Raw genomic sequence first — 22,707 nt, forward strand, 5'->3', positions numbered from 1 at the left:
GAAAGCAGAAAGCAGAAAACTTTAGATGCCGGGCAGGCGCAGGGGGAACGCTGTCCCCGCTTGTCACTCAGACCTCGCGTCTGAACCAGAGGGATCCCAGCGCTGGGACTGAGCGGCCGCTGGGCGCCCTCACGCCCGCCCGGGCGCGCCTGCCTTTCACGGGAAAAGCCGGGGAACCACTCCCGCGCCTCTGCCCCTCCGCGGGCTGGGCGGGCTCCATAACTTTCGCAGCCAGCACGGGGCTGCCAGTCTCCGGCTTAGGGAACATCTATCTCATGGGACAGCAGTGTGAAACTGCCACCAGGTGCTGCCGTGCCGGGCGCAAGGGCCGGGGCAGAGCGGGGCCGAGTCCTTGGCGTGAGCCGTGAGCAGACGCCCAGCAGGCCCCGTGCACAGCTGACTTCCATTTTCTTATAATTGACCAGTTTCCAGGTCCCCGGGCTCTGCGGGGGAGGAATGGGAGTCCTCGGTGACTACCCCGTGCTGGTCCCCTCGCTGGTCCCCTCGAGTCCTGCACCCTTGTTCTCCCTGCCCTCAGGCTGGGCCTGTCAGGGTGTCTGCTGTCCCTTTTCCCTGTACCCTCCCCGCCCCAGGAGAACCACGTGGCTGTGGGTTTCCCCTAGAGCTGTGTCCAGAAGCCCAGCCCAGCTCCGGGACCCCCCTTACTCTCCCACTCCACCCCCCCCAGGTGGGTGGTCTCGGCCTCTACTGAGGCTCAGACCGTCTCTCTTCCTGCCACTTTGCCGAGGCCTGGTGTACGGGCTGACACGGGCCAGCGAACGGGGGACCTCAGCCTCGCCCGGCGTCCGTCACGTGCGAAGGACTTTTGGAAGTTCCCGTGTTCTCAGGAGCAGCTCAACCCCCTAATATATGGGGGTACGGTTGTTCCTGCCTCTTAGGGTAACTCGGATGCAGACCGCGAGCCCCCTCCCGCCTCACAAGCTGCTTTTACAAACGCGTAGTCGGGCTCAGAGGGGCTGAGTGGCGTCCCCAAGGCCACAGCGCTGCAGCCGGGCGCTGGGACAGATCCGTCCCACGTCCCACGCCACAGCTTTCCCACATGCTGTGCTCCAGCTTCTCGGCCCATTAAGGGTCACCGAGCCCGTCGAAAGCAACAGTCGTGGGGCGGCACCCCCGCGTTTCTGAGCAGACGCCTGGGTTTAGCCGCCACACCTGACGGACGGACTGGCCCACGGGTGATGCGCTCGCCGTGGCTGCTCAGCGGGTGCCGTGCCCCGCGGGCAGCAGGATGTGGATGGGGGGCTGCGGGCTTTCCTGGTTGCTGTCCGCCAGAAGCCGAGAAGGGAGGGGCACGCTTTCCAGAAACATCCTCAGAGTCCCCGGGTCCCCCGTGTGAGGCCCCCAGGCAGTGTACCTGCCTCTGCACGCACGCCACTGCCTGCCGTGCCCCGCCAGTGGCTGCTGCGGCCTCCTCTTTAGGGACACTTGGGCCTCAGGAAATACAGTGCATTTTAGGGTGACAAGTGCTTTCAGCCCAGCCTGTCACGGACCCGTCTAACAGCTGTCACCACAACCCGCAGACAGGAAAGCGAGAATGGGAACCAAAACCTCTTCTTGACCCCAAGGCCTCGGGAGGTGTCGTGGCGTGTTGAGGCCTTCGCCTTCCCACCCCCACCCCGGACCACACCCGTGTCCCCCTCCACCCCGACCTGCCTGGACTCTGGAGAGTCAGCAGCGGCCTTCAGGAAAGTCCCCACAGCACCTCCCAGCTCCCAGGCCAAATTCCTGGGATGTTTTCCCAGGGAGAGTGTGGCCTTCTGCCTGGGCGCACCCTGCGTCCACGGGTGTGGGAGCTGGTGGCTCTCTGTGTCGGGCTGTGTCACCAGGCTGCATCTGCAGGTGTGAGAGCTGGGGTCAGGGCGCCTGGGACCACAGCCAGGTCGCGGCTTGTACAGGGTCTGCAGGTGTGAGAGCTGGTGGCTCTCTGGAGGCTGCAGGGCGGACCCCTCCAGGCCCAGGACGTCTGGAGGTGCCGTTTCTGAGCCCTCCCCGTCCCCTGTGAGTGCCTCACAGTCCCCTTGCTCCCCAGGCCATGTGCAGCCACCCCCCTCCCCCCCAGCACCTGCCCATCGCCCAAACCAGTGCCCTAGCCAGGCCCTGGCCATGGAGAGAGGAGGCTGGGTCCGAGGTTGGAGGGGCAGGCGTGCAGGTGAAGGAACGTACGGTCGGACATGTGATAGGGTCAGGCCGCCTGGGACCACAGCCAGGTCGCGGCTTGTACAGGGGTGAGGCGCCGGCCAGAAGCCCAGGACCTGGGGACCTGGCCTGGGGACTGGCCAGGGAAGGCCAGAGCCGACTTAGCGCACGTCGGGCCAAGGCCCATTCAGCGCCCGTGGCCACCACAGGGACAGTGAGACGTGTGGCGCCTGTCACGACTCGGGTGGGGGTGGGGGCGCATTTCGGCAAAGCATGCAGAGGCAGCGTGGCCGTGTGTTCACCGGGGAGCCCCGTGGTGACCCGGCTGGACACGGGCCTCCCAGACCTTCTGTGTCCCGGCCGTAGCCTGCGAGGCGTTAGCTGTCACCTTCCTGTTCGTGGAACGGTTCTTTTTTGAATTAGATTTATCGGGTGACATCGGCTTTAAAGTTATTTAGATTCCACATGTCACGTTCTGTAACGCATCGTCTGTATGCTGCGCTGTGTGCTCACCGCACGTGGTCTTTCTGAGTGCCGTGAGCCCCTCTCTGAGGGTCCCCATCGGGCTGGTTAGAAACGCAGCACCGCGCCCCCCAACCCCAGGCTCCATCCTCCTGACTGTCCAGCCGCCCTCCAGACTCAGGGGGGCTCGAGTCTGCGTCACCGCTTCCCTCACCCACGCGGGCTCGAGAAGCCGCCCCCGTCCCACATCCCGAATTCAGTAAAACCCCCCGAGCCACGCCCAGCGGGACAAGTGCCATGGACTATTCCTGGGGAGTCCGTCCGGCCTGGGACCCCTGCCCGGTGGGGAGCGTCCTCCTCCTCGGTGCTGGCAAAGCTGGTCGTGGAAGCCACGTCGCTCCCGGTTACCGTGGCAGGGAAGAGGGTGTCTGAGTCCGGTGTCTCCCCTGATGCGCCCTGGCAGGGGTCGAGGGTGACATGGCTCCAGGTTCCAGTTGCTGGGCAGCTTGGACGTCACTTGACTAATGGGCATCAGCCTCCAGCACGGAGCGTCCAGCTGGGACAAGGCTGAGGCCACCAGGGCAGGGCCAAGGAGTGGTGAGTCACTCACTGCAGGGCCCGAGGCTGGTGGGGCCAGAGGAGGAGAGGGGACAGGAACGCAGAGGCAGCCCCCAGAGTGCTGGTTCCAGGGGCAGGAAAGCGAGAGCAGTGGTCGGCGGGGAGGCTGAGGGAGGACCACTCCCGGAGGGGCACGTCGCCCAGACCGGTGAGGGTGGGCAGGGACGCGTGTCCTGGGGAGCATCGTTGTCCACCCAGCAGCCTTGGGGACAGAGGGTGACACCATAGACCTCACCTTATAAGAGCCCAAGGTGCTGGGCGGGGCCAGCGCACCTGTCCTGGGCCCCTCCCTCTGCCCCAAGCCCTGCCCGGGTCACCGTGTGACGTTTCTCTTTGCTTCTGCGTGTTTGTGGTGACAGGGCTCGGTGTCTACGGTGACGGTGGCAGTGCCGTTTGTGCACGGAACAACGCGGTGACGCGTCCTGAACCCCTTGGGCCCCACCCCCGGACTTGACTGGGTGTGCCTTTCACCCTCCCGGGGAGCACGGACTCGGGGCGCCCTGTTCCCACCTTGGGATCATGCTCGTTCCCGGGTCCCCCACCCCGACTCTCCCCACGCCCGCTCTCCTCGCTCTCTCTCCAGCATGTTTGTTTTTCCAGAGGGGCCTGGGGTGACACCGGGCACAGTCCCCCTTGTTCTCTGTTCCTTTATCTGGACCCCCCCCCCAGAAGCTGGTGTCTTTGTCTCACTTGGGGTGAAGATTGGCGGAAGCAGGAACGTCGGGGCCAGAGCCAGGACACAGGATAGGCCAGGACAACGAGAGTCCCCGACGCGGCGACGTCCCTCAGGCGTGCCAGGCCGGTGACCCTGGAGGAGTAACATTTGGCTGCTGCCATCGTGTGGGTTTTGGAAATGCTCTGGTGCCTGTCACATGCCACGTGTGACTAGGCTCATGGGGTCACGTTGTAGAAAAGGCAGTTTCCCTAAAACCCTGGGAGCCCCAGAAGGCAGCCTCCTTGTGACGGGGCAGCCAGGCATCCCATGTGCGGCTCTATCCTGACCCCCGACGCTCTACGGCTGAGAGAACAGACCGGCGCCTGCCCGCAGGAGGTGGCAGTGCCGTGGCCTGCGCCATCCCGCTCTGCGTGCCTGACCACGTGTTCCTGGTTAGTCTGGGACTGGCCACCCCCTCCCCCGCCGAAGCAGCAGCCATCATTAGAAACAAAACATAACTGAACATTTAACTCATCTCATTTTAAATGTTTTCTGATTTTCTCTGTGAGTGAGGGATCTCGTGTTTGATTTCCACAGCTTCCTGAATTTTCCAAGCGACTCTTTAGGATTAAACTCCAGCAGCGTCAGTAAACCTTGAGGGTTAGTGTGGATCCCTAACAGTTAAAGACCCAGTGCGTGGTCTCCTTTCCGCTTGTCCCTAAATATCCCATTTTATTAATCGTCTGTGTGCTTCCCACTGGTCCCGATCAGGTGTCCCCTTTGTGACCGGCAGGCACGCCCTGCGGGTCTCCCTGAGCTTTAGATTCCCCCCTAAAACTCCATCTCTCTCTCTCTCGCTTTTCCCCTTGCAATGCATTCATGCCGAAGAACCTGAGTTATTTGTCTCATAAGGTTTCCGTTTGTCTAAAATTAACAGCCACTCCGGCTGTTTTGGTTAGTGTTTTGTACGGTGTTATCTTTTTCACCCTTTTACTTTCAACCGATGTTTGTCTTTGAAACTACAGTGCGTCTTTAGTAGTCGGATTATGTACTTTTAAAAAGTTATCTCGCCATCGTTTTGCCTTGTGATTGTGGTATTTCGTTAACATTTAATGCCATGACCGACAGGGTGGGGCGTATGTCTGCCAGTTTGTTTTCTGCATGTCTCACGTGCTTCTGTTCTGTGGTCCTCCCTTATTGCCAGCTTTAAATATTTCCTGCTGTGCCGCTTTAATTCCGTGTTTCTTTTACTATGTGTATGTTTTTCATGATTTTTCCAATGGCGCCCTGGGGATTACAAATAGCATCTTTGTTGAAAACTGTCTAGTTCAGGTTACCGCTAACGGTTTTCATGGTGTGTAGAACTTTCTCCAGCACACTCTGCTCCGCCCTCCTCCTGGGCGCTGCTGTCGTTCAGATCGCCCGCTCGTGCGTTCTAAGTCCGTCGACACAGATTTATGTGGATTTACAGAATCGCCTCTTAATTCCAGATAGGAGAAGACAGCAGTCACCCCCCAAGCACACGCCCCGTCTGCCTCAGTGGGTGCGGGGCTCCTCCCGCAGGACGAGGCCCTGGGTGGCCACTAGCGGCTCTGCTCTGGGGCCGGGACTGTGCGAGGACCTCGTAGCTCACAGCCCCCCCACCCCAGCCGGCGGCGTCGGTCAGCTGGTTTTCACGGGTCCTGCAGGGCCGCGGAGGGTGATGGGAGCAGCTGAGGTCAAAACACAAATCCTTCTTTTCTCCCTGAGGTCTCTCTGGGCCCTCGCCTGATGGTCATTCGTCACAGAGGTCATCAGCTCTGAGGGCTGCATGTCCCCTGGGAGGGTCCGGCGTCTCTGATGGGGACAGGACTGCCTCCAGGTGTGGCACTCAGTCATCACAGTGACCACAGTCTCCTGGTACTGGGCGCTCCTGGGCCAGGTCGCCGAATGCTGTGCGATACCCTTGCCTTGGCGAGGTAGTGCCACCCCATAACGAACTGCCCTGTCCCCAAGGCCCAGTGTACTTATTTGTTCAAGGCTTTCCTTGCTATATATAGTGCATTAAAAGAACTCACAGGGAACGGGGAGAGGCTATTTCAGTTGCTGCTTTTCTAGAATGCTCTCAGCTTGGTTTTCCCAGAGTACAGTTTGTGTGCTCCCCCCCACCATCCCCCCACCCCATACCCTCTGGGATACTGTGTTTTGAAATACTTTGCTTCCCAAACTGTTTTTGTTAGGTAATAGTGAATTTTTTTGTTCGGTTTAAATCCATCAGAGAGAACTAAGCCCCTCTGTGAGGCTGGACCCTGGCGAGCAGTTAGGTGCTGGGCAGGCTGCACCTCCTTTAAGCAGGAGGCAGGGTAGCAGCCCGTGGGGATGGGGACAGTGCACGAAAAGGCAGAGCGGCGCCGGGCGGGCAGGTGAGTGTCCGAAACAGTCCGCGGCTCACACTGGCGACTGTCGCCGCTGCCGTTACCACCGTCGCTAGCAAGATCTTTCGGTCACAATGTTTCTTAACGATGTTCGTTACAAGGAAGTAGACTTAGTTCCAGCTTAACCCGAAGAACTTAAGTGTCATTTGGCCTGTGTGGTTTTATCGTGGGTTAATGGACAGTTTTTGAAAAGCCTTTTGAAAACAGCCGGTGGCCCCCACTGCTAAGTTCGCGACCCCCGAATGCTCCAGGGGCACCCATGGGTGGCGCGGGTATTGTCTTAGAAATGCACCTCGCTAGGAAAGCACTGCGGGGAAAGGGTGAAGGTGGGGCACTCGGTGAGGACGCGGAGTTGCGGCGTGTGTTACAAACCCAGTTGGATTCGGTCCCGACTTGCTTTTTCTGAATCATCGCATGAGTTGAATCCATTGACCTGTTTCACGGTATCTTCCGTGTTCTCAGTGTTGCTTTTCGGCCGCTACAAAAACAATGAGAAAAAAACTAAGAATCCAGGCGGCCTCCTGCGGAGGAGCCCGGGGTGCAGCCGCCCCGGCGGTCCGGGGTGCTGCGCAGACGTCACGTCAGCCGGGGCACCCCACTTGTTCAGCTTCGCCTCTTCCAGGGACCCTGCAGCTTCCTTAGAAAGGGCCCTGGTGTCACCAGACAGGAGGGTGGCCCTGTCCTCCTCCTGCTCCCCCGCACCCCGGGGCTGTCCAGAAGCTTCTGTCCCCAGAGGGGTCGAGTACCTGGGGGGTAACGACGCCGAAAGAGGCCCCCACTGCCTCTAGACTTTGAGCCGAGTCCCCGACTGGGTTTAAACTCTGGCTGCTCCTCCGTTCCAACCCTTGTTTTCGTGAACTTGGAACAGCAGGGAAGCGTCAGATTCAGCAGAGCGCCATTCCGGCTCCAAGTTCTGTCCTTCCTCGGAATGCGTGTGGCCTGGGGACTCTTCCCTGCAGACGCGTCAGCCGTGCTGGAGGTGAGCGTGCGGGTGCTCGGGGGCGTCCCACCTGGGACCCTGGCTCCTCGCAGGGCTGGCGCCCAGGCCCTGGGCCTCACCAGCGGCTGCGGTTCTGCAGGTGGGGTGACGGGCGGGGGGCACCCTGTGCTCGCTCAGAGGGCGCGCCCGTGTCCCTCTGCCGGGCACAGACACAGAGCCTCTCCCGAGGCCTCTGCCAGGGTGGAACCCATCTTCACCGTAGTCACAAAGCCGTCCCCTGTCTCAGTCACACTCAGGACAGTGGCTCAGGAAACCTGTTGACTCATAAAAGTCAGAGCAGGCGGAGGCTCCAGGACGAGGCGTCATCGGGAGGGGACGGTGGCTCCTCCTGGGACGCCCTCGGCTCTGTCTCTGAGCAAACACGCCGCTTGCAGGCACGAATCCAGTGACGTGTTTCAGAGCGTCTCCCGCAGATGAACCAGGGCCACCGGCGTCCCCCTCCGTGGCAGTCCCCAGATACGTCCCCAGAGTGGCGTTCCCGGCTTCCTAAGACAGCGCGGCTCCGTTAAACGTCTGGTTTTTATTGCATGCGGCTCGCTCCTCGCCACCAGCCGGTGGAAACTGAGGCGGCAGCATTCCATACTGTCATTGTCATTCCGCCAGGCCAGGCTTCAGCCCCAGCAGATGCTCGCGCCTCTTCCTGGCACGTAACCGGCATGGCGACTTGGATCGTAACATTTTCCATTTACAGTTTTTTGTTTTTGGGGAAAGAAAATTGTTGCTTTAAGTGGGCTGGAAAGTTTGGGGCATCGCCCCGAAGCCTGGCTGCTGTGCCGCCGTCTCGAATGCCGTGGCGAGCGTGCCACGGCCAGGCCCCCCACGTGCGGGCCCCGGGCTTGTGTCACGGCGAGCGTGAGTGCGCACACGCACCACTGGTCGCCGCGAATCCCCGCGCTCCTGGTTCACGGCCTCCGTTTACTCTCCCGGCTCCCCGTCCTGCTGAGCCCTCTGCTAGGTGGGGACTCCTTCCCGATGCCACCGCCTGCCCTGCCCGGGGCTGGGAGAAGGTGGCGCAGGGGGAGCTGCGTCTGTAACTGCTGGCCCTGTTCCCAGCGAGTGCACGCGGCGACAGCCTAGCCCAGCCCCCTCTCCTTCGGTCCTTGCTGACCTGGTCTCTGGATCGTCCGTGTTGGGATGCTTGCACATCCGGGGCCTTGCGCACCCCAGAGGGAGGGGAGGAAGGAGGGCACGGCCACCAGGGACTGGCCACTTCCCAGAGGGAGTATGGGACTCCCCGGGAGTGCGCCTTCCGGGTGCAAAGTGCTGCCCAGAGCCCACACCCCAAACGCTCCACCCCGGGCCACTGTCCCCCAGACCACAGCACCCCAGGGCCGGTATCAGACCCTGGGGACAGTCCACATGGCCCAGCACCCACTGAAATCACTCCCACGCGCCGACCTTGCCTGTGTCCCTCCCCGTGGAATGCACAACGAAGGCCCTGCCCGCTCCCCGTCACTCCCTCCCCCCCGGCCCCCTCATCCCTGTGTAGCCTGTGTCCCCCGCACTCCTTCCCCTCCGGCCCTGCCCCCCCCAGGCCCCTGTGGCCTGGCCGCCCCTCTCAGGAGCTGTGTCACAGCACATGACTACTCTGTCCCACCTCCCACGGGAAGCCTGAGTCCCCCCAGGCGCCCGGGTGACGGTGCCCCTCCGCACTCCAGCGTCTCCAGGGCAGGCCGCTCTGGGCCCCCCAGGGGGCCCTCACCACCTCTGCTCCCCGCCCTGGAGCAGAGCGCGGGCACCTTGCTGGGACCGAGAGCGAGGCGGCATAGGGAGGTCCCACCGGTGGAATGTGTGCCTGCGTCCTCCTCCCCAGGCCTTGCTGCTGAGTGACTGGGGACTTAGGACTGCTCCTCACATGACCTTGGGAGGGGAGGTTACCCCGGGTGCCCTGGGCGGGCCCCTAACTTGTCACAAATCCTTAGAAGTACGAGAAAGGAGGGCAGAGAGATGCAGTGTGACAGGGACTCAGCACGCCGTTGCTGGCTTCGACATGGAATGCGGGGCGTCTGCAAGCTGGAAAGGGCACGGCCCCTCTCTCCTGCAGCCTCCAGGGGGCTGTGGGGGTACGGTGCTGGGGGTGTGGATGTACTTCGCTCAGGAACCCCGATTCTGTCCCCGGCAGCCTGTCAGGCTCCAACCTCGGGGGCTGGTAACGCGCGTGCTGGTCTGCGGTACCGACGTGCAGCTTTGTCACGGCAGCCGTGGGACCCTGACACGCCCGTGCTCACGGCGCGTCTGACACATGCCGAGTCCTGAACCGCAGCTCCGCGTGTGTTGCTGTCGATGGGTCCGTTTCAGCTCAGCGCGTCTGAGCCGCCGGCCTGGCTGAGCCACTGCAGTGGATGGAACCGCCGAGCGACGCAGCCACACGCGTCCCTGGCGCCCGGAGGGTTTTGCGAGCTCACGTGGCGACGTCCGCCCGCAGCCTGTCACACAGGGCCCTATATGTCCTGCACCGACCCTCAGCACTGGTGGCCCCGAGACGGAGGTCTCGGCTCAGAAGGGGTGGAGCTGGAGAGGGGGGATGGGGCCCTCGTGCCAGGTGATCGCCCGCTGCTTCCCACGTGCGCGTGGCCTGTCTTCTGTCCGTTTCTAGGACCCTGTCACGGGTTTTCGGGGTTGGGGTTATGACGAGCCCGAGTGGTGTTTTCTTCTTGTTTCTCATGCTTGGGTTTCGTTGAGTGAATCAGGTTTGGAAACACGGAGCTGATTATTTCAACCGTTTTCCTCTGGGTCCGCCCGCCCAGGTGCTGGTGACAGACATGCCGTGTTCTTAGAAGTTGTCCCACAGCCACTTGACCTTGTTCTCACTCCCCCCACCACGTTTTAAAATCCATGGTTCCCGCTGGGTACTTCTAGTGCTGTGTCCCTCAGGCCACTCTTTTCTAGTGTGTGTGTGTGATGTCGACTCTGGCGTTAATCCCATCTAGTGGATTTTCTGTCTCAGACTCGGTAGTTTTCAACCCCAGCAGTTTGATTCGGGTCTTGGTTTTTGTCCCCGTCCTGGGCAATTTCATCGGGAACACCGAGACTGTGGTCGCCGCGGCACTCTGTCACCTGCATCCGTTCGGTCGGGGTCTGTTCGTCGTGGCTGGTTTCCCCTTCATGACGGGTTTTTCCCGCCTCGTGCGCCCGGTAACTTTTCGCCTTAAAGGTGTCGCCACTTCATTGTTCTGAAACATTCCTGGGCTCCGTCCTCGAGGCGGCGAGGTTCTCAGGAGCAGCGCGGTCCCGTGGAGCCTCGGCCGTGACTGCGGGCTGCAGGGTGACAGCCGCCTTCGGCCTAGGGCTCACTTGCTCCCTAGCGCTGAGCTGACGCCGGTCAGGTCACCTGGTGCTCTTCGAAGTAAGACGTTTGCTGCCCAGGCTGGGCCGGCCGGGGACAGCAGGGCTGAGCCCAGATGCCTGTGCAACGCGTCCTTTCGGATGGCCGCCCTCTGGCCGTGGCTGCTACCCTATCGTGCATGTGCTGACCGAGGCTCGGTGAGAACTGGGGACCCTCCCTGGGCCTCCAGCCCGGCCTCTCCCAGGACACCACCCCCCGCCCCGCCTCGCCCGGCGCTCCGCCCTGCACAGGGGGCTGCTCTGGTCTCCCCAGACCCTCGGCCCCGTCACCTCCTCCAGGGGCACCCGGGGCTCTGCCCAGCCCCCCATCCTGTCTGCAGCTGGCAACTTTCTCTAGACAAGGGTGGGGTCCCTTGTTTGTTCCCTGCTCACAGGGGCCGTTGTCCTTTATATTCTGTCCAGGAGCCGAAAACCATTTTAAAAGAATGTATTTTTGTACCGCTTTCTTATTTATTTTGCAGAGGAAGGTACGTCCTGTACCTGTTTGTTCCATTCTGGTCAGAAGTGGACGTGTGCGAGCCTTTTTGTCGTTTCTGAGGCTGCAGCTCAAGGCTGATGACGTGTCGCGTGGCCTTGTGCAGCCGAGGGAGGGTGATAGCGCCAGGGCCCAGAGCAGCGTAGTCCCCGAGGCCACGGGAAATAAAAACAGCCTGTGTGACTTTGCGGCAGAACAAAATGAGTGTTTCCCCTGCGTCTGAGTCGGGTGATCGCAGATAAACCGAGGGCTTTGATCCGCCAGAGCGCCCGGCCAGCCGGGGACAAAGCCCGGGGTCTCGGGAGGGGTTGGCGGGCGTGCTCGGGCGCCGCGCTTTCTCTGGCACTGGATGAAAAAAGGACCTATTTATCCGAGGAGCAGCCTCTCCTCAAAGGGGCCGTGTGGGACCAGAGCAGAGCACCCCGCCGCGGGGCGGGAGGAAGCGGCGTGCGCGCCCGGCCGGGCTGGTGGCCACGGCCCCGTGCGGCTCCTCAGCCCGCTGAGAACCGGGCGGAGGTTCCTGTTTTCTGAGTTGTTATTTTTAGGTGCGATTGATGCTCTTCACCGTCAGACACGGAGGAAACTGTTAAAAAAAAAAAAAAAGCTGAAACTCAAAGCCGTTCTGGTTTTCGCTCCTAGGTTTCACTTTCTTGGAGGGCCGAGAGGGGACCGCAGCTGTCACCTTTGTGCGTCTCCTCGTTGCATTTCGGTCCACGTGGGGAGACGCACGGACCGTGCCCTGAGTGAGGCTCCATCAGCTGGCAGCTTCCGGCCACGCGCCTCGGTCCCCCCGGGCCTCCGGGGGGCTTGCGGGGCAGAGGACAGTGGGGTGCAGCCGGGCCTGGACAGGCACGCCGGGCTGGGTCCGAGGTCGGCCCCCAGGTGCTGGGCGGCCGGTCCGTGCTGTCCCCACACTGCCGACCCCCACGGCGTGTCCTGTGGCCCCACAGTGGCCCAAGTGCTTTTCCACTTCCTTTCCGCGCGTGCCCAGGTCGCTTGTCCGCGTGCACGCCGGTCTCGCCACAGACACGAGAAGCGGCAGGGGTGGCGCACACGGTCTCTGGCCGAAGCCGTCCTCAGCGTGTCGGGTGGCCCGTGTGTCACGTCTGAGTGGGCCCTGCGGGCACGGTTCCCACACACGGTGTGATGGAGGGCCACCGGCACACCCCGGTCGTCCTGTCCGTCCCCCACCCCGTCGCCCCTGGCCCTGGTCCTTCCCTCCTCTCTTGTCCCAGCTCCGCTCTCTCGCTGGCCCAGAACTGGCCATCAAGGCGTCTGCCTTCGCCACTAGCCCCGGCCCCCAGGAGGAGCCTGCGAGAGCCCCGGCCGTCCCTCACCGGTGGCCTGAGCCATCCCACAGCTCCCGCGGGGTCCCCATTGCTGACCTCGTCCCACGCACACTGACCCATCCGGGGCTTATTTTCACTGGACGCCCACAGTCCGGTAACTTAGCTAATCCAGCAAGGTAAAGTTCCTGCTAAGGTGCTCACAAGATGGCCCGTCGCCCTGCTGGCTCTCGCGGTGGCCCTGCCTCAGAGAAACCGGACATGGGGACGCAGCCACGGGACCTCACCCGTAGCAGGACGTACTCACTTTGTCCCCGCTTCCGGACAGCTGCGGTGACAGACGCCCTGCACTCGGCTCTCAGGCCCGCCTGCGGCGTTGGGGTCTGTGCGGCCCTCGCCCCCCAGCTCTGGCGGCTCATGGCTTGTGGTGCTGTCACAGGACGGGCACTGTCTGCGGGAGGCTGACACCAGACCCCAGCCGCGCTGCCGGGCCCGTGAGCTCAGTGTCTGGAGGGGACACCGGCGGCCTATTGACCTCGAGCCTGTCACGGGCGACTCTGAGCCAAAGCCATGTGGCCGCGGAGTCCGAGGTTCACTGGGCCGTATCTTTGGCTGTGTCTCGCCAAGCGTCTTTAACTTCAGCAAAGTGATCCGTGTGCCCCGAGCCCGCTGGCATCGCCACACTTTGAAAACAAGTACATCGACATCCATGTCCCAGAATGTCCCCGGAGTCGGGGGGCCACGTGGCCAGGTGGGCGGCCCACCGCACCTGCCTCCCGCTCCCTCGCCCAGCAGCCCCCCTGTGTCTCAGCAGCCGCCCTGTCAGGGACACCTGAGCCAGCCCGCAGTAAGAGAAAGATGGGGAGGGGGCCGAGTGACGGCAGCTTGGCGAGGATGGCCCGGCCACACCGTCCCCCAGGACCCAGGAGGGACGCGCCGTCCAGCACCGTGCCCTTAGCCAACAAGGCCTTCCGGCTCTGACCCCTGAGCTGCGAGGTCATGATCCTGAATGGCTCTGCGCCATACATGGGTGACCTGTCAGAGCTGCCACAGGAAACAGTTCGAACTCTGACTCGGCGGACTGACTGCGTGACCCCAACTGGCAGCACAGGACACTTGGGGGCCTGGACGCTCCGCCTGGACACTTGTCAGCAAGGTCGCCTCAATTTTCAAAACGCAGAGCCAGCCCTGTGTCTGTGGGGAACGGCCATATGCCATGTCGCCACAATGCTCTTTGCCCAGTTTCTGTTCTAGAGAGAGAAGCACGTGGGCGGTGGCTCCCCAAATGAGGCCCTGAGCCCACAGCGACACGGCACCGACTCAGACCGGAAAGTGACTGAGAGGGCTTTGTGTGTGTCGCGATGACGAGGCGCGTGTCCTTGTGTCCGTGTCTCATGTCGACAAGGCCCTCTCTGTGGAATCGGGGTGGTTTCGGGCACGTGGCCAGGGGCTCAGCCTCCTGGGTCAGTCAGAGTGACCAGCGGGGATCGAGTGCATGGGCTCATGGCCAGTGCTCTGTTGGGGTTCGAGTCAGGACGGGGTTCCCCAGGGGACCTCACTGCCCTCCCGCCCGCGGTGGGCGGGGACAGCAGGCCAGGTGAGCCTCCGGTGCATGGCCTCGGGGCCTTGCTGGGGCTGGAAGGTGCGTTTTCCTTAAAGCAAGCTGTTCCCACTGGAGTGACAAGTCACACCTACGCGAGCCACTGAGCTGGCTGTGTGGGGACCACAGCGATGGCACAGCTGCCGTGGTGGGGGGCAGGAGTCCGCCTTCCAGAGCTAGAGCCAGCTCCTCTCGCCAGAACGTCACCCTGACACGCGTCACAGGGCCCTGAGTGCAGCAGCGAGGTCAGCGCTGCCCCCAGCACGACGCAGGCTGCCACTGTCACTCCCTGTGCAGAGAGGACGCTGAGGCTGAGACAGGGCTGATAAGTGCCGACCCCGGGGCTTGGCCCAGAGGTCAGGCCCCCTCTGGGCATCTCGTAGCGTTCAGGCCCCCGAGTGCCCCTGGGGTGCTGGCCAAGTGGCCCCCTCAAACCCCAGTGCGCTCACGATGGCTGTGGGCTGGCCACGGGACGAGTCCCCAGTGCGGGCCGTCCCCCTGGGGACACTGTGCATGGACTGCCGCCTCAGCCGAGGGGGGCTGTCACCCCAAAGCCTTTTCTTCTTTACAGAGTAGTTACCTGAAGGGAAACACGTGCTCCCTGGCCCAGAGTGTCTCGCTGGCCCCTGGCCCGTGGCTGAGGCGCTAAGTGGGGACGGCGTGGGGTCAGTGTGAGAACACGCCACTGCTGAAGTCAGTCAGACGCCGGGAGCACATGGGACATAGAAGCACGCGGGCTGCAGTGTTGTTGAAATGCTGGCATTAAAATCAAACCGAAAAATAAAATACCTAACGAGATAAGAAGTGGGTGGTTAAAGTGACCGTGAATGCTGGTTGCAAAAGTAAAGCGATTCGATTCGGACCCGGGGGCCTCAGGGAACGTTCCAGAGCGGGCTGTAGGCAAACGTTCCACGCGGCGCTGGGCCGTTGGTGTCCCGAGTCGCTCCGTTGGCCTTGGCCCCGAGCAGGTGACACGCCGTGCGCTTCTGAGGGGGAGCAGCGAGCCAGCTCCCACGGTTCAGGCTCGGCCCTGGGGTCTGGAGAGGGTCCTTCTGTTCAGCGTGAGTGTCGGTGTCCACGGTGGCCTGGGCCTGGAGGCTGTTCCCCTGGTTGGCATCGGTCACCCCGTGGGAGGGAGAGAGGCCCCTTTTCTCTGCCAACTTGAATGCTCTTGTTTCGTGCTTCCTTCTGGTGTGACCTGCTGTAGGACGGCCACAGAGAGGCCACAGCCGGCCACAGACGGTTGACCGGCCCCCCACAGGACATTCCGAGAGTCACCGTGAGCTTAGGAGCCCATCCTGTCACCCACATGGCAGTGTCTCGGGCCTTGGGGGCCTGTCCCAGTTCTCCTGGTGGTGGGGACACTCGGCGGCGTGGCCGGCTGTGCAGCTGTGACTATCTGTCGCCCTGGCCTTCCCAGGCCCTGACCCACCTGCCCCCACGGCGCCTCGAAGCTTCGGCTTTGGTGTCTGTGCTCCCACCAGGGCACGGCGGTCACCGCCGGAGGAAGGTGCAATGTCAGCGAAACGGGGGGCCCGTCAGTGGGTTCCTGGAGCGGGCAGGGCAGCTGGGGACACTCGCGACACTCGGGGGCCCCTCTCTGCCAGCTGACCAAGTCCCACCGGACGTGTGGCCCCGACACACCGCCAGGCTTCCGTTTCTGGGTTCATGGCAGCCGGTTGTCGTGTATGTAACTCTGTTCTCCAAAACCCGTTGTGGGGAGCGTGACCACTGTGACTCGGGCTCGGCCCGGGCCTGTGCACGTCCCTGGAGGAGGTGGCCGGGGTGACGTCGGGCCCTCTGGTCCGCGCTGCCATCTCTGTCCCCACCCCGAGTCAGCCGTCTCCTGTGAGCACGGTCCTGCCCCAGGAGGGTGCGGCGGCGCAGGCCTGGCTGTCCCCTCGGGGGGCTGTCCCCACCAGAGGGGCTGACAACCTTCTGCCCCTCCCGCCCGGCCTCTGTCAGGAACAAGGCCCTGGTCGAGGTGGAGAAGCCTGGCACTAACCAGGGGAGTCGGAGAGAGGCCTGGGTTCCAGAGGGTGTCCAGCTGGGGAAGGAGGTGGGGGCGGGGGGCAGGCAGCTGCACAGCAACGCAGGGCCCTCCCCCAGGGCGGCCTTCCCCGTGCCCCTGAGAAGTCCTGACACGCTAAGGCATATGCTTGCGCCTCGTTTTCCGGAGAAGTAGCAGTTCTCACTGACTGGCGAGTGGGGGGCCTTTGCAAGGTGATTCGGGGGCCGCCGCTCTGTTGCCTAGCAACGTGCTGTCCTGCGGCCTTAGTGGCCTGTGCCAGGGGACAGCAGGCAGGTCCCAGGCAGAGAACACCTGTCCAGGCCAGACCCAGGACACCCGCCCGGCCGTGGGGCCCCCATGGGTGCACCATCACCGTGGGGCACAGCCCCTGGAGGGAAGGTGCCAGCTAGGGAGGGTGCCACTGTGCTGTGGGGACCTCCAGGCGCCCGGCACTGCTGTGTGTGCGCGCGGGGTGCTAACAGCGGCTCTGAGGCTATTCCCGCCGGCCGGTTCACGATGCACTCGCGACTCCTGGGCTGAGGACCAGGACGTGTCAGCGACAATTTCGCACTGGCCTGCCTGGCCACGTTGGGTGACAGCACCTGGCATAAGCCTGTCAGAGCCTAACTCAGTGAGTGGCATGTGCGTGGCCAGAAGCAGAAACGGAATCCTGTTCACAAGCAGTTTCGACCCCAGGTCACCCGGGACGGATGGGGGTCGGGTCCGTCACTCCCCCCGCCCGGCAAAGGCTCAGACCGTCCCACAGTGGGGCTGTCACGTGGCGCCCGCCCCGTGGGGGGCTCAGCTGCATGACATCAGCGGGGTCCCCAGTGGGGGAGCCGCCAGGCTGAGCCCCATACTCAGAGGGGGTGCAGTCCTGACACTTCAGATGTAACCTGCCCAACTTTCCCGAAGAAGAGGAAAAACGTTCCTCCCTCTGCAGTGACAGGCGCGGCCATCTGTAATTAGCGAGCCCCACTTCCCAGCTTCCCCCGTAATCTGCGGCCGGCAGCCGCGCTTCCTCGGGCCTGGCTTAGGACAGTCGTCCTGCCCCTGCCCGTGGGGCCCGGCCTGGCTGGCCTCACCGTCGCGGTGCCCGAGGAGGACAGCGAAGCGTCACTGGTCTGTCCAGAACGCCAGCGCCAGCGGCGTCCTCGGCCCCACCGGGCGGAATTGGTTCCCTGAGGTCACTGCCGCCATCACCGCTGAACTGGGGGAAACTGGGATCTGACCCCCGAGCTGTGAGCGGCCGCGGCGTCTCGTGTCACCGCACGGGCTGCGTCCGAGGACGCCGTGTCACCCGGGGCCGTTCCGTCTTCTTTGTCACGTTCCTGCTGCTGCAGGGCCTGTGTCCTCCGGGACAGGGCGGTGCCCGTTCGAGGCCTCCCCCCGACTGCGCTGTCCGGACTCGGGGACACGCGCGGCACACACACCCCGCTGACGTGTGAGACGCTCTGCAGAGGGAGCCGCTGCCGCCCCGGGTCCAGCTCCTAAAGGTTTTCCGGGGAGGGGTTTCTCGAGAAAGGACGGGGCAGCTTTGTCCCAAGTGGCCTGTGAGACACCTGCAGGGAGACGGTGCCGTCTGAAAATGGGCCGGGCGCCCCGTCCGCCACCTCGCTTCCAGACGTGTCAGGCGTGCCCGGTCCGAGTTGGGACCACTTCTCAAAGCCACCAAGTCGTCCCAAAGCCACGAGCATCAAGCGCCCTTCTGCCCCAGGGACAGCCCGCCAGCCGCCCATCAGCCCCAGAGGGAGTTCCGGGGCCTGCGGTGGGCAGTGACCCTCCGTTGCAGGTGGTCTCAGCGAGCGACGGGCGCCCCGCCATCTGCCAAGCCCGGCCTAGGGCGCCCTTGCCGGCTGGTAGCGGAGACCAGAGGCGGGTGACTCCCGGCGTCTGGGCAGGTGGACTGCGGTTCCCGTGTCGGTCAGACACCACCCATCAGCCCCAGAGGGAGTTCCGGGGCCTGTGGTGGGCAGTGTCCCTCCGTTGCAGGTGGTCTCAGCGAGCGACGGGCGCCCCGCCATCTGCCAAGCCCGGCCTAGGGCGCCCTTGCCGGCTGGTAGCGGAGACCAGAGGCGGGTGACTCCCGGCGTCTGGGCAGGTGGACTGCGGTTCCCGTGTCGGTCAGACACCGCAGAGGCCCCGGGCTGTGTGCCTTCCCGCCCCCTGTTCAAGCATACAAGTGTTTTCAGACCACTGTGGGCTTAGGGCTGCATGATTTAAAGGGAAAACATGCAGAGTTTGGGGCTTAGACCTTGCGAAGCTGCCTTCTTGCAGGCCCTGAGACCCGCCGTGCTATCAGACAGATCCGGCGCCTACGCGCACTTGTGTGACCGGACGGGTCAGCTTCTCCGTCCGTCCGTGGGGCCGTTTTTGGATTGCGTGGGGACTCGCTGAGATGCGGGGCCTGGTCCAGCGTGGGTGCCGTGGAGGGAAGCCACGCTTCTGTCCGTGCTATGACTGGGGTGACATGTCAGGTCCGACGGGGCTCGGCGTCCTGGCCTCCCGCTGGTGCTGGCCTTGTCCCAAGCCACGGAGCAGCCCTGACGCTTGTCCAGGAGGAAGACCCTCCTCGGGCCCTTCCAGAGCCTGGCTCACGTGAGCGGGCATGAAGCGTGCTTGACGGCAGACAGGTGTGGAAGGGAGGGAGAGGCAGGAGTGTTCCGGAAGGGACCTGTGACCGTGGCAGGCGTGCATTTCAGGCGCGTGCCACCAAAAGTCGCAGTTTCAGAAACGGAAGTGGCGGTGCAGACGCCGCGCCCCACGCAGCACCGCTGCCCCAGCCGAGCCCACGGGGCGCGGCCTGGGCTTTCGAGGTCCTCCACTCTGCGCACGCCTGCGAGCTGACGGCCTTTCACAGACGCCTCTGTGCGGCCAGAGCCGCACGCATCCGTGTTCCCACGGGTCCTCCCGCCGGGACTGTCTGGGGGCCATGGCGGCGTCTCCTCTGGGCTCCGATGCTGCCTTAAGACCTCAAGGCAGACGGGGAGCGACCTCGTTTGCGACGAGCTCTGTAAACAGAATGTGGTTAAGATAAACTGAACACAGCTGGCATCCTGCCCCGTGTCACCTCCCTCCGCCCGTGCCGGGGCCAGTCCGGGACCACTGGTCTCTCCGTCACACCAGAGCCCGTCCAGCTCACTCTCGGAGCATCCCTGCCCTGCTCCGTGGCGAAACGGGGACGTAGCTTCTGGGATCCGTCTCTGGGAGAGGACAGGCTCTTCCAGGTCCCTTCATGCCTCTCTCCCTGGGGACTGACCGATGGTCACGGCGAGGAGTGAAGGCTCGGGAGGGCTACAGTGTGGAAGGTCAAGGTTGAGCCCTTGGCAAAGGATAAGTGGATAAGTGGTCCCATCGGTCAGGCATCAAGGCCATCTGTCCGCAGCCAAGAGGCCGGATGTGGCCGTGAGCCAACAGGATGGCATGGGATCGAGTGTCCTCCTGTGCCTTGTCTCAGAGCCAGGGGACCTTGTCTCAGCTGGAGAAGCAGCCTTGAAGAGCGCCCGGCCTTGATGGCGTCGGGGTGCCTGGGAAGACGGTCTCCGCAGCCCCACAGGGCGCTCCCTAGTGGCTCAGTGTTGTCTTGCATTTACTTTTGAGGACAGAGTTATGTCATCGGTCGTCATTGGTCCTCCAGCAACCAAGCCGTACTGTGCCCATAATTGGTTTGGTGGATCTTGAATTGAGGAATACGTGACAATAGTGGCTTAAAATGGATGAGAGTGTCTCTGGGGCAGCCGATGGCCCGGAGCCCCTGGCAGCTCGCCACGCGATCAACAGACGCACGCAGTTCTCGATGCTTCTCTCCTAAGCTCAGGAGTCGGGTAGATGTGGGCGGCTCAGGCTGTGAGACCCAAGGTCACTGTCTGATGAGGAGATGGTGGAAGGTTCTCCTCTCCGTCTCTGTGAACTTGACTGTTTAGGTGCCTCGCACAGATGACTGGCTCGTTTCACTCAGTGTCATGTCCTCAAGGTTCGTCCATGCTGTAGCCTGTGTCAGAATCTCCTTCCTTTTCGTGGCTGAATAATATTCCATCGTGTGGCTGGACCACGCTTTACTTACCCGTTCATCTGTTATTGGGCGTTTGGGTTATTTCCACCTTTTGTCTGTTGTACGTCCTTCTGCCGTGAACCTGGGTGTGCAGGTAGCTGTTTGAATCCCTGCTTTTGGGGTACACACGCGGAAGTGGGCATCCTAACTGTCTTGGGTGCGCGGTTCGGTAGCACTTAATCTGTTCACAGCGCCTGCAGCCATCAGCCCTGCCTAGGTCCGGGCGCCCTAGTCGCCTCAGCCGGACACCAGGGTCCCCTCCCCAGTGCCAGCAACGCCACGTCTACCCCGTCCCCGGGGTTTTGCCTCTAGTGGGTGCTGCATACAGACGGAGTGGCACAGGCCTGTGGCCTGCACGGGTGTTCTGCTGAGGGCGCTCTACTGGACGTTGTCATTGGGAGCCCTGTACCCGGCGCCCCGGCCAGCGGCTCACAGTGCTGTCCCCCCAGGGAGGAGCGGCGGTACGTGAGCCGGTTCTGGAAGGAAATCCGCGTGGGAGACTTCGTGCGTCTCCGCTGCAACGAGATCGTCCCCGCTGACATCCTGCTGCTCTCGTCCAGCGACCCCGACGGCCTCTGCCACATCGAGACCGCCAACCTGGACGGGGAGACCAACCTGAAGCGCCGGCAGGTGGCCCGCGGCTTCTCGGAGCTCGTAAGTGACCGGGGCTCCCGGGGTGTCCCAGGCGCCATGTGCACACAGCACTGGCATGCGGCCTCGTTGTCCCCTCAGGCCAGGCTGGTCCTTGTGGGTGGGCAGGGCTGAGGTCCCAGGGGGCCCTGCCCTGGGCCGTGGGGAGCAGGACGCAGGTTCTATGACTCTGATCACCACTGTGCACGTCCGAGCTTCTCAGACCAGTGTCTGGGTACAGGCGCCAGGGCCACTGGAACCGCTGACTGTGGCTGTGTGCCAGGAAGTCGCTGAACGGTGACGCGGCAGAAGTGACAGCCTGGTCCCTCAGGCATGGCTCTGAGGCTGAGCTCCGTGCTCGAGGCTCCTCGGCCCGGCCTGCAGGTGCACCCCGAGATAGTGAGGGGGCTGGGCTCACTGTCCACACTCCCAGCGGCCTTCACGGGAAGAGTCGAACCACGTCCGGGCGTCTGTCTCTGTGGGGGTGCCGGGGTACAGGGGAGCGAACCCAGGTGAAATGTCAGTGCCACGAGTCCCCCGGGACCAGGGAGGGTCAGGAAGGGGCCGAGCTGGCCCTCACCCGTTCTCCCCGCACCTGCTCTGTCCTGCCTCTGTCACCTGGGGTCCTGCCCCCCGCCGCACTCTTTATGGGGCGCCTAGGCGGTGAGACCCCGCGGCTCGGGCGCTGACCCGGAGTGCCCTCCTCGGTTCCGACCGTGCGCCGGTCCGCGCTCCCGCTGTGGCCTTTCTGCCCGTGCCTCGCGCCCCTTCGTCCGTGCGCCCGGGTGGGGACCAGGCCCAGGCTGGCGTCCCTGGAGCTTGTTTTGAAGCTCGCGGTGTCACCGGGGCACTGCTGGCATCGGGGCCCCCGGGGGTCTTCGGGCAGCACCTCTGCGCCCCGGTCAGTGCCCATGCCACCTGCCCGTGGGCACCGTGACAGCCTCAGGGGCCTCTGCCGGCTTCCAGAGCGTGTCCCACACACATCCATGTCACCCCCCTCAGGGCCCATCAGTGCTTGGGGACATAAATGGACTTGGGCTACGATTTAGTCAATTGGCCAAAATTAATAACCGAAGCAATTCCGATGAAAAAAAAAAGATCAGCACCTAAATTTTTCAAAATGCACGCGCACTGGTCCCTGTTATTGGGGTATTATTATTATTATTATTTTTTTTTTTTTTTAGTTTCTTTTTTCAAAGTTCTGCTTTCCACCTAACATGATAGCTGGTTATATTGTAATAACTTCGGTTTTATTCCTGGCGCATCTTCACATGTTATCATTCTGAAATATATTATAATCGTCATTACCAGTATTAAGCACGTGAACGCCCACGGACAGTAAAGCCGGGAGGCCCCTGGCCTCTGCCAGCCCAGCAGCTGCAAACCGGGTTCTGGCCGCAGCGTCACAGCCCGGCGGGTTCGGCCTCTGTGTTTAAGGGGGTTTTCCCGGGACGGAGCGAGCCAGCGTCTCAGGCGGCGCAGGAGGGGCTCCTGTCGCGCACGGGGCCCTGCGCGGCCCCATGATGAGGGTTGGTCGGACCTGGCGGCTCCGGGGAATCTGACGCTGGCAGCGAGGTGAGGGCAGGAGGGGAGTCGGCGTGGTTGGGGGCCGGGTGTGTCGTCCGGGGTCCAGCGAGGAGGAGAAGCCACGTGTGACGCCGTCAGGGCGGGTGTGACGGAGGACGGCTCAGCCCGCGTCCAGCCCCCCTGCGGCCGGAGCTCCTGGTGAAACCCTGTGACACTCACCGTCCGTTCTGCAGAAGGGGCAGCTCCCCGGGCTGGTGGTTTTACATCAGAATCGGTTTTTTCAGAGACTCGTTTTCATGTGTGTTTTTTTTTTTTTTTTCGTTCTCTTACCGAATATTTGTTGGGCACCTACTTACTTCAGACGCCGTTCTACGCGTTCGTGCCCACAGGGCCACCTGCTTGTGCTGGTGAGGTCTGCAGGATGAGCCGAAACCACAGGACTTGGGGAAGCCAGCTCTTCCCGGCCGGGTGGGTGG

General features: G+C 62.9%; 1 protein-coding gene across 1 annotated transcript in view; it reads left to right on the top strand.

The window, feature by feature from the left end:
* The window catches only part of ATP10A (ATPase phospholipid transporting 10A (putative)), an 82,879-nt gene that overhangs the window by 6,732 nt on the left and 53,440 nt on the right, over positions 1–22,707 (top strand). The window contains exon 3 of the mRNA XM_015585696.1: positions 20,524–20,728. Within this exon, the coding sequence (XP_015441182.1) occupies positions 20,524–20,728 (205 nt within the window). The remainder of the gene's footprint in view (positions 1–20,523; positions 20,729–22,707) is intronic.

Source organism: Pteropus alecto, unplaced genomic scaffold, assembly GCF_000325575.1.
Source record: "Pteropus alecto unplaced genomic scaffold, ASM32557v1 scaffold102, whole genome shotgun sequence".
NCBI classification, from domain to species: Eukaryota; Metazoa; Chordata; class Mammalia; order Chiroptera; family Pteropodidae; genus Pteropus; species Pteropus alecto.